Source organism: Chaetodon trifascialis, chromosome 8 (genome assembly GCF_039877785.1).
Source record: "Chaetodon trifascialis isolate fChaTrf1 chromosome 8, fChaTrf1.hap1, whole genome shotgun sequence".
In the NCBI taxonomy this organism is placed as follows: Eukaryota; Metazoa; Chordata; class Actinopteri; order Chaetodontiformes; family Chaetodontidae; genus Chaetodon; species Chaetodon trifascialis.
The window spans coordinates 12,326,116-12,337,519 of record NC_092063.1 but is presented as its reverse complement, the minus strand read 5'-3'; the positions used below and the strand labels follow the sequence as shown (position 1 = coordinate 12,337,519).

The following is an 11,404-nucleotide window of genomic DNA, read 5'->3' as shown; positions in this document are numbered from 1 at the left end:
AATCAGAGTACACATACTTAAACTGTCTTAACACTGACTTATTTTGACTAAGAATTTCTTTAATTGATGAAAAGAATGAAAATTTACAAAGTGTTTAATTTATCTTCTCTGGGTTTTATATGTTTTTGAGAATTATTTTTAGCCACAACACATGTACTGACTGGTTGTGCCACAGTTTCTTGTCACGTTCCTACAGCATTGTGAGATTCTTTTGTCTCTGCTGTGGCATTCAATCCCACAGTTTCAAGCTCTTTCCCGGAGTTCTCTCTCTCTCTCTCTCTCTCTCTCTCTCTCTCTCTCTCTCTCTCTCACACACACACACACACACACACACACACACACACACACACACACACACACACACAGAGAGAGAGAGAGAGAGAAGGAAGAATCAGTGGAAAATTCCCCTTAATGAAACTGCACAGATAAAGAAATAAACTGTTCAAAAACTGTTCAAATAGTCGCACTGCATGACTAAAGACATGTTAACTTCAACATATTCATACTGACAAAACACACTTAAATATGACAACATACAAATTCAAATTATATTGATAATATGGTGATATTGTAATAAGTCAAACTGCATATCTCTGGTGAACATCAACTGATGTTCAACATCTCCATAATCAAACTCTGTCTGGAGGTTTGGTGATATTTGGAAGCTCCGGGTTTAAATCCTGTTTGGATCTCTTAAAGACATTTTGCAGTATGATGGCCGAACCAGCTTCCACACTGGCGTTCTTTGCTCCATTTACATCCAGATTAATACTAAATATTTATTTGATAGGGCAAAATATGGCTGAATTTATCAATGAACCATCGGTGGCAGAATCATAATTCCCCATCCATTTTTCAAATGTGCCGCTCAGCGCGTCACCGCCGTGCGCCCCAGCCCGTCTGATTCAATGATACTGGAACGATGGAGCAGAGCGCACTTGGTTTTGTTGACACTGGACGGATATGCAGCGATGCTATTGCGTGCGAAAGCACTCGCAGCGGTCTCTAAGCAGCCACGGAGACATTTCGCCTCGGATGAGAGCTTAGGAGGAGAAGGAAGAGCGACCAGCATCCGGAAAACAAACGGTATCTTTTAGTCCATCTCGTCTGCTCGGTGGCGGCGGCCCATCGATTGTCGGACAAAGCCGGGGGCTGGATTTGAAACGTCGCAGGGATGTGCTGGTGAGTCGGCTGCTGCTGCAGAGCTCGTATGGAGCCCGTAATAAAAATTATGGGTTTGAGAAACAAGCTTTGTGGTCGACAGGAGGAATTTTGCAGCCAGTGGTCCTGTCGAATAAATACTGTAGCTCCATCAGTGCCTGCGCAGGCCTTAACGATGGACGTTGATAGGCTAATCACTTGGATTGAAAGCTTTCTGCGCTGATATCCATGGCGCTGTTTCTGCTTTTAACAGCCATTAATTCAAGCTTCCTGTGTCCGGAAATTCAGATCCAGTCATAAATGCACGCGTGCGGGGCTTGCTATATGTAATGGTATGGACTAACAGGGGGGATGTGATGTGGGGATTAATAGATCTGTAGCCATCAGCATCTCTTCCATGCACGCCCCTTGGAAATGTCACAGCTGAAAATAAGCCCTTCTAAATAAAGAAGCAAGCATGACATTTGTTTGTAGCTGCTTGTCGTCCCTCAGCTTATTTTAGCTTACGTTAGACTGCACAGTGGTATTGAGACAAATGTGTTCCTGTGCTGTTTCTCACTCGGGTCTGTCTTTTTATTACTGTGATTACAGAAAGCTTGATGATGAAAGGAGGAAGAGGAGGAGAGATGCGGAGTGAGCCCTTCCTGGCCCAGGGCAGGTTTTAATTAGACCCTTGCAAATCCAGGTACCCTAAATCTAGAGTGATGTAGTGCAATGATAATAATCCTAAGCGATACATTAAATTAACTGATAATATTTTATTCTTCCTTCCTAGTGACGTCTGTGGTCAGGAGGTGATGGCAGTTCTGACTGATCTTCACCACCACTACTGGCCCTTCCCACAGATGGATGTGCCCCTCCTGCACGCCTGAGCCTGTACTCAGCGCTGCCTCCTTCCCTTCCTCTCCTTTTGCCACTCCTCGCTCATTTCCCACTTCCTCTTCCACCTTCCTCATCCAGCTGCCATTTGCTCTCCCCATCTCTCCTCCCATCCCTCCATCCACCTCCCCCACATTGAATTTCACTGTTCCTCTACAGTCTTTATTATGGCGTGCTGTGGGCGCTCTCTGGACTCCCCGTGCACACTAGCCTTGCTGGTGGGCTTCCAATTTGCCTTTGTTCTTTATTTCTCCCTCGGGGGCTTCAGAGGTCTGGTGTCTGTGCTGGTGCACACCACGGAGCCGGAGTTTGATTACTCTCGACCTCACGATGTCTATACCAACCTCAGTCATCTGGGAGTTCCACCTCCCCCGCCTCGCAACTCTGGCACTGGACCCCCTGCCACGGGGCCGCCGCTGAGAAACTGCCAGATCCCCTCCCCACTGCTCGGTGAGAAACAGAGGGGTTAAATGTTGCTGTTATATGCAACACATGCATGCACAGTAAAATACACGGTGAAGAATTGTGTGCTTTTTTTTTTTCCTTTCCTCCAGTCGGACCGGTGTCTGTCCATCTGTCCTCTCCTCTGTCCATGGAGGAGATCAGACAGAGGAACCCCTTAGTGTTGCCAGGCGGACGCTACCGGCCCCCAGACTGCGAACCCCGCCACCACACAGCGATAGTGGTCCCGTACCGGAACCGGCAGACCCACCTCCGTGCCCTCCTCTACCACCTCCACCCCTTCCTGCAAAGACAGCAGATCCACTACAGCATCTATATAGTACAGCAGGTCAGGTTATGTATGAGTGCAATCCTGGAACAATACTGATGCGTTACATATGTAAATATATAGATGCCTAATGTAATGCTCGTATTACTGATGTAACACTGTTACGGTTTGTTTCCAGTGTATTACTACTTTGTAGTATTACATAATCCTGGTGTATTATAAGTATGTTTATGTTGTCATATTCAGGTACCACTAGTGTTCTTTTTGTGTTGCACTGGTGTATTTCAGGTGTATAACCAGCCCATCATTGAGTTATATTGGGATATCACTGGTGCACTTTTAACACCTTTGCACTATTGGTTTGATCTAAGATGGTGTATTATTAGTGCAGAGAAAAAACAGTGTATTATCTGTGATATACTGGTTTAATACTGCGATACAAAATATAGAAATCAAGTGACGCAAACATCATTAAAAGGTCAACTCACCTATATAAAACATGCCAAATCTATTGTGTTACGTTTCCATGCACATAGTTTTGGTTCATTTGCGCAGACTGTGAGATATGCCTCAAAAATTCAAAAACAACACATTTTTCCAGAGACCTCTCTGACTTTGGCTAATTCACCAGGGAAAAACTGTTTTCACTGGAGCTACTCTCTAGGGGAGAAACAGTGAGGCGCAGAGACAGGCATCTCAACACCTGGGCAAATAAAACCCAAATTTTCTGCATGGTTATGGTAGATGCCACTAGAGGTAAGTGGCAAAACATGTGTTTTTTAATGAAATTTGGGTGGATATTTAAAATTATATTATTACAAATAAGGGCATTTAAATTTTATTACATCTGATACCTTCCATCCTCCAGCTGTACTGTAACCAGAATGTCAAAGAATCATCTTCTGTTCTGCAACAATGTGCCTTAAATCACAGCGCTGAGCCAATCAAGTACTTAACACATTCTGTATTTCTTTTATATTGCTTTCGTTTCTGACTTCAGTGGGGGAACGGGACATTTAACAGAGCCAAGCTGCTGAATGTTGGGGTGCGGGAGGCCCTCAGAGATGAAGACTGGAGCTGCATCTTCCTGCATGACGTTGACCTGCTGCCTGAGAATGACCACAACACCTACACCTGCCACAAGCAGTTCCCCACACACCTGTCTGTGGCCATGGACAAGTTCAGATACAGGTAGAAACAAGTGTATATGGATGGACCTCTATAAGCTGTATTGTGCTGTGAGGCATTATTGTCAAGATTACATGTTTGTGATGTGACCCTCCCAGGCTGCCATACCCACAGTATTTTGGTGGGGTGTCTGCAGTCACCCCAGACCAGTACATGAAGATGAACGGCTTCCCTAACCAGTACTGGGGCTGGGGCGGAGAGGATGACGACATTGCTGCCAGGTGAGGAGGGTAAATGAGGTCAGAGGTCACATCCTGCATGATGACAGAGTGAACTGTGACCTCAGTCGACGTACGTTCACCATCAGAACTACATGCATGCATTTCATCCTCTCTGCTTCTTTATTTTTTTTTCACTCACTCATCTTTTTTGTCATGTTTACTGTTTCTGTACCACATGTTTTCCTTTTCTTTGACTTTCATTTGATGTGTCTTAACATCATCTTTCATCTTCACGTCCGCTCCCACTGCTGTGGCTTTGCTGTGTCTCTTGCAGAGGGCTCAGTGAGTATGTTCACATGGACTAGCTTGCAGTTTTGGGCTGGGCTGTGTGTTGAAGACTTTTCAGGCAGTTTTCATTCTCATCTCATCCCTGCGGTCCCCTCACTCCACTCTCTGGCTCTTGTAGCGTTTGCCATCCTGTTACGAGAGAATCTAAATGGAACGAGAAAAAGAAAATCTAAAACCTTGTGCTAAATGTGACATGAGGTATAACAACAAGAATATTTATCCTCTACTTTTTGTAACAGTTTGCCTTGTGTGCATGCTGTTTGCAACCTAAACTATGTCATAGTTTCACCATGTTTTGATTGACTTAGATAGCTGGGGTGGTACAGAGGCATCAGAGGCGGGAGCCACAGTGTTTTTCACCACCTATAGGCCATAAACGTATGTTTTTCTCATACATCGCCCACAATTCTCTGTTTGTTTTCTCTTTTTCTGCTTTTAAATGATTCCCTTAGAGGCTAGATCTACTCAGACTAAGTATTGTTGTTATTTTGTGTTGTAGAGAATAGCATGGATAGGCTTTGTTGATCCAATAATACCCTGACTCTGAGATTTAGTTTTCCAGTTTAATGCCTGTGAGTTAGAATCTGCTGTCCCTGTTAACTCCTGTTGTATGCTGCCCGCTCAGAGTGCGTCTGTCAGGCATGAAGATCATGCGCCCTCCGGTGGCCATTGGTCATTACAAGATGATCAAGCATAAAGGAGACAAAGGCAATGAGCAAAACCCACGCAGGTACACACAGACACACTCGTAGACACACACAAATTATGTAGGGATATGTAGTTTTTCCCTTTGATATCATTTTGTACCACTGATATTTGTTCAGGCTTCATTCCCATCGCTGGTAACAGGCATCAAAATGATGTTGTTTTCCACACTTTTGGCCCAACCTGTTCTATCTCCAACCCTTCACGAGTTTTTACAAGAATGGTTATGCCTTCTTTTGTTTTTTTTGCGAGTTTGGCATTTTCCTCTGTTCGCTCTCTCGAGCCAACAGTTTCTTCTGCCTCTGGCAGCATACTCATTTGTTTTCAGATTTAACAAAATTAAAGCGCTCAATTTTTCTTGTCCATGAAGCTTCAAAAACAGTTTCTTGATTATAAAAGCAAGTTCCTACAAATCAGCTTTAACACCACAAGTCACACTCAAATGGGAATATATTTCAGACTTAGTTCAGACTAACCTTGTTGCCTATTGTGAAAGCATTAATTCGACATTTTAGGATTTAAGCTCATTTATTTTTTGCAGAGAAGATTGATGCCACTCTCATGTATGTCTGTTAGCTTAGACTGGAAACAGGGGGTTAAAAAAAAAACACCTACCAGCACCTACAGAGCTCACTAAGACACACTTCACTTTTTTTTTTAAATCTGAACAAAAGCCCATGGTAAAAATGGCAAATTGTGGTTTTACAGAGGTCATGTGCTGGAACTATTGTTCATAGTGACTTCAAGGGGAAAGGACAGAGTCAGGCCTGCTGTTTCCCACTGCCTCCAGTCTTTATGCTTAGCTAAGCTAAATGTTTCCTGGCTGTAGCTTCATATTTAGTGCACAGACATGAGAGTGGAAGTGATCTTCTCATCTACCTCTTTACAATGAAGCATATTAACAAATTCTCCATAATGTTAAACTGTTCCTTTAAAGTTTGACCCTGAAACACTCATGCACACACACACACACACACACACACACACACACACACACACACACACACACACACACACACACACACATTATGTTCATCTTTCTAGATTTGACCTTCTGAAAAGGACCAGACTCAACTGGCGCTCTGACGGCCTCAACTCTCTGACCTACGAGCTCCTTTCTAAAGAGCTGGAACCTCTCTACACCAACCTCACCGTCAACATCGGAGAAGACCCCCGTCTGCCTTCGGGGAAAACACCCATCCATCTGAAAACAACAAGCCCAGTCCAGCAGCGTAGCACCAGCAAGCCTGGAAGCCCAGTCAAACAGGAGATGAGGCAAGAGAGCAAAGGGCCTGTGGCAGCAAATTTGACTGTGGTCAAGCCAGTTGGTGAAAAGACAGAACCTGCCCAGCCAAAGGCAGCCAATCAAACAACACGGGAGAAGACAGGTGTGATGAAATAGGGTGAATCACATCTGTAGCATAAAGTGGTTTCCACATTCGTTTTGATCTGAGAGACAAAATGAAGAAAAGCAGTGTAGATCTGCTGTGTTGTGGGACATAGAGTACACCAACTTTTTGTGCTCAGTGCAGATTAGGGACAGTTATGCAATGGATCCAGTGAAGAAGCCACTTTTGTCTACAGGGGGTGCGTTCAGGAACACGACTGAGTCACCTCTTGCTTTGTTATCCACTCAATGTGACTCCGGCTCTAGCGACTGTGGTCAGGCTCACGAGCGAGTTTGGGGCCAGGAGAAGAGCGGCGTAGGACTCAGAGGTCCAAAACAGACTGAATGAAAATGAGACAGAAAGTATACATAAATCTGTGCTCTTTTCCAGACATCGCAAGTTGTAAGCAACCCATGTGCTGCCAGCAGACCTGCAGCTTCATCCAGTTTGCTCCCAAAAAACTGCTGCTGTCAGTCCACCCCACTCCACGGTGGGTTTGTGTTTCCGTGCCTTCTCTCTTTTATGCGCATTTTATAGACTGGTAGTTGCTTTTAGACACTGACCTGGGGTTAATTTTGCCTCTCCTGTGTCGCGGCAAAGAAAGCAGGAAGGCTAAAGCTGATCCTAGATTAGAACAAGTGATTTGTTCCAGGACTGCCGTTTTATATTTGTGTGCATTGATCAAACGCTGACCAACTCCATAGTTCTCAGACTATTCTAGAGTTTATATTTATATAGAGAGACTTCTTTATTTGTTTACTGGTTTGTTTTACTCGTCCTTCCTTGCAGTCTGGTGCCTCTCTCTCTGGCATTTAGTTTCTAGACAATCAAATCATATGGGAAGATAGCTCTGTATCCAACCACTAAACAAAGTAAGGAAAAATTATCACGACTATCTTTACACCTGTCAGAAAAACATAGACTTGGCATGATAGTTGTTGTCTGCTTTGACTATATTCTCGATACATGGATAGACCTGTGCTTCTGGTATTATCTGTGATTTTATTCTTTTTCTTTTAGATTAGTCAGGTATGGAGCAAAAGTCAAACTTGCAGACAATATTGTAGGCACGTGGTTGCACATTTGTCAGCTTCAGGTTGTTATTAAAAGAAAAGGTCATAGTGATGATGAAGCACTGTGCATAGATCTAGGTCAGCTTTTTATTAGAAGGCCTGACGTCTTCACTGAGGGTCTTTTGGTATATTATAAAAGACTAAAGACTAATCTAAAAGCTATAAATTAACATCTGCCTCTATTTGTCTTTCTTCATTTGCTAGAATGAAGCTTTTGTGTCTTGAAGGACAGGAGGCAAGGAAGAAGGAAACATGCATATTAGGCTGAAAATGAACTTATTTCATTCTGAGGGCCAAATTTGGACCTGCATGTAGGTAATCTGTGTTAATGTATGATCAAAAAGCCACTTCATCTCTCAGATATTCACTTTTTGTTTTCCATGTCAGCCATTGGAATGTATTACTTTGAGTTCTCATCCTAGTTTAGCTTTTGTGAAGGGAGAGGCGAGCTTAGTCTGTGGACAGGGACTTGAATCTAATCACTTGTAGGGCATAAGAGGTCTTGCTGCTATTTGACTAGGGAAATGGTTAACTGTATAATTAATCAGCTTGAAAAATGACATACTGTAACACTAGTTTTCTGGTGTAGAATTGTGTTTTATCAAACTAACAGGTAATGTATTACATATGCTAATTTGAATGTATTTAATTTATTAATTTATTAAGTTATTTATTGAGTCACTGATAGAGCTATATGCAGATTTTTACAGTGCATATGTGTTTTAGGGGTTGAAATGCCCTTCTCCCTTTATGCTATATCTCCGCGTTTCTCATGTTAACATTGTGCCTCATGAAGTATACTAGGATTGAAGGCATACTCCTGGGTTGTATGTGAGCGCCCTCAAGTGGTACTCTCTGGCATAGCGCCAGAGAGACAAAAACCGGGGACTGAATGAAACTGCAGTGTTGTGACATGAATGTTAATCGTCAACGTTGGCCATTCACAGGTTTCAGCCAATCAAATCTTTGCATTGCTCTGTGTGCAGGGTTTCTTGTTTGCGTGGAATCACATGATTGATCCTGCCATCTTAAAGCTGTAGAGCAACCCTCTGAATTTTACTGGTTAACAGAAGCAAAAACTATGTGGCGAGTGTTTTATGAATGGATATAGTTTTATAGAAAGAATCTGTGTTTAGATATGATAAAAAAAACTACCTGTTTTAAGCAAAGAGTGCTGTACAAAGAGATTGTGTTGACAGAGTACACTGAGAGATAATAAGGCCTCATTTCTTAGCTTTATACTACATAATAATTTAGATGCATATCGATAGAAAATATATGCTCCATTTATCATATTGCCTGGGACAATGCCTGTATGACATGAAGCAGTGACACACTGGAAGCTTTTAAGGATGTTATGTAATCTCAGCAGATTAATCAGCAAACTGTGTGCTTACCTGGAGATTGTTCTATATTTAATAAATAGGCTAGTTTTTATAAAGGATGTTTTCACATAAATGTTGGAAATATATACTGCGTAGTTGAATGCAAACTCAGTAAAGAGGACTGGAACTTCTCAGTAACATTTTTTTTTTATTTAAAGAGGCAATGAGTTCATTCCATCATCAAAAACATTCGAGAAGTGTTAATGTGATTGCCGAGAACCACCTCACTGAAAAGATGTTTATGTGTTCATGGCAAATGAGACGTATTTAATATATTACATCACTTTTAATGAAGGAACATGATATTTGCATCATGCAAGGACGCCTGTTGTCACTTTATGTTGCCTTATTTACTGATCTTGAAGATGAAAAATTGTGTGCATGTGTGTGTGTGTGCGTGTGTGTGTGTGTGCGTGCGCATGTAGAGAGCAAGGTCATCAAAAAAGGCAACAGAAGCAGCGAGCTATGATTGACAGTGCTGTGACGGAAAGCAAATATATCTACCAATAAAACCACATAATCATAAAATGTGTCTCTTCCCATGTTTTCCACCATAAATGTACACGATTATGCAATGACATACATGTGAAGCCACACACACATGAATACACACTATGTCATAAACACATTTAAATTCTTACAGCGATGCACTTACACCCCCCCCCAACACACACGCACACCACTCGAGCCCTCTTAATGAACATAGGCTTGAGCATTTTGATTAATGCTGCCACAGCTTTAACGCTGCAGAGATCAGACGCTCATGCTAGCTGGTAGATTATCGGTCATATATCATCATCATCAACACATGCTGTAGAGCAATCTAAAACTGCACTAACCTGTTACATCACCCTGTCTATCGCAGGCCTCGGCGCTCTATGTGGGCATAAAGAGCAGGATTAAAAAGTTGGATATGAGATCATACCTATAAATAGACTGTAACCCCCCAGCTCTGTACGTTCGATCTGTTTCATAATCTAAAATGCTGTATGACTCACCAAGAGAGGCAAAAACAAACTCATGAACTGGGGGGACAAAACGAACACCTTACAACCAATCCCAATGCAATGCCAGCACAGGCTACCGTCTCAAATAGGACCAGCTGAAGCAACACCCCTGATAATCTTGAAAAAACCTGAGTATCAATAGCCCCACAAATGTAGTATACTGTTTACACTTCTGGCAGGTTTTTCTGTTATTTTGTCCACCCCTGCATGGTGCAATTTCCTCAGAAAACATAACCTATTGCTTAAAGACAGACTACGTAGCTTTAAATGATTTAATTTAAATGGTGGCTAAAATGTAGTGTGATGGTAGCACAAGTAGAGTTTAATAAGAACGTATTAATCGCAAGATATATTGTCTATATCAACCCTCCATTATGGATACATGTGTATGTTAATGTTGTACCTAATGTTTGGAGACATACAGCGTACGATCTTCTTTTAAAGTCGTCACACCTGGACGTCTTTCTGGGGCATGTTCTGTGACGCCGTCACTCTGTGATGCCAGTAGTGACAGTCTACTTTGCACTTTCCTTCCAGGAGACTGACACACTGGCCTGCTGAAGTGACCGTGGCAGGCAGACGCAGAGGGCTGAGACAGCCTTTAGTCACCTCCTGTTACTGTATAGGCCTAGGAGTCACAGCTGACCTCTCATACCCTCAGCAATGCTTCTGCCTTCTGAGCACACATGCATGCAAACAGACTGATATATATATATATATATATATATATATATATATATATACAAACCATTGCACAAGGATCTTATAATGAGGCACATTAGTTCCACAAAAATAGATGCAGTGAGGAAGTTAAAGTATTTATTGTGCTGTTAAATGCTCTCTGTCAGTGTTTTTACTATTATATCTGGTGTTTTGGATTCATATTACTGCTGCATTCATTTGGATGTTGCATTTTACTGCTGTAGATATTTATGGTTACGCTCATTTTAACTACTTTATAGACAGCTGCGTAGTTTAAACTACAACATTGCGTCATATTCTAAAAGATCATCATGTTTTTAGTGTCACTGCACTGTGAGAGCCACCAGTCAACTTTTCACGAGCTCAGAAAAACAGCCCTGTTTTCAGCTTTGTGATGATGCATTTTCCAGGTAGTCCAAATGAGTTTTTAATAGCTTGTTTAGATTAATAAGAAGTGGGAACATTTTCTCAAAGTTGAGTCTGCATTCATTTCCAGAGAGAAGAAATGTGTCATGCTGTGCAACAGTGCAACACATATGCCCAAAATACTAAAAACCTCTTATGTTTTAATATTTTACTCAATGTTAGATATGATGTAAGTTCATACAATCCTTGGAACAATCAGGTCATGGCTATACATGATATATGTGTCTCACATGCTGTATATATTCAATCTG

The 11,404-nt window shown here is 42.0% G+C and overlaps 1 protein-coding gene across 1 annotated transcript; it reads left to right on the top strand.

Annotated features, from left to right (window-relative positions):
- The first annotated feature begins 902 nt into the window (after window positions 1–902).
- On the top strand, window positions 903–9,546 carry b4galt3 (UDP-Gal:betaGlcNAc beta 1,4- galactosyltransferase, polypeptide 3). Its single transcript, XM_070968006.1, has 8 exons — window positions 903–1,182; window positions 1,753–1,846; window positions 1,937–2,490; window positions 2,595–2,830; window positions 3,771–3,961; window positions 4,057–4,179; window positions 5,093–5,197; window positions 6,217–9,546. Exons 3-8 carry the CDS (start codon window positions 2,208–2,210, stop codon window positions 6,572–6,574), a joined length of 1,296 nt encoding a protein of 431 aa, XP_070824107.1. The 5' UTR covers window positions 903–1,182; window positions 1,753–1,846; window positions 1,937–2,207; the 3' UTR covers window positions 6,575–9,546.
- Window positions 9,547–11,404: the final 1,858 nt, after the last annotated feature.

Bases quoted from the DNA above. Each gene is read 5' to 3' on its own strand.
- b4galt3 (XM_070968006.1), top strand. From the start codon at position 2,208: ATGGCGTGCTGTGGGCGCTCTCTGGACTCCCCGTGCACACTAGCCTTG. The intron at 2,491-2,594 runs GTGAGAAACAGA...CCTTTCCTCCAG, and splicing joins GATCCCCTCCCCACTGCTCG to TCGGACCGGTGTCTGTCCAT. The intron at 4,180-5,092 runs GTGAGGAGGGTA...CTGCCCGCTCAG, and splicing joins GATGACGACATTGCTGCCAG to AGTGCGTCTGTCAGGCATGA.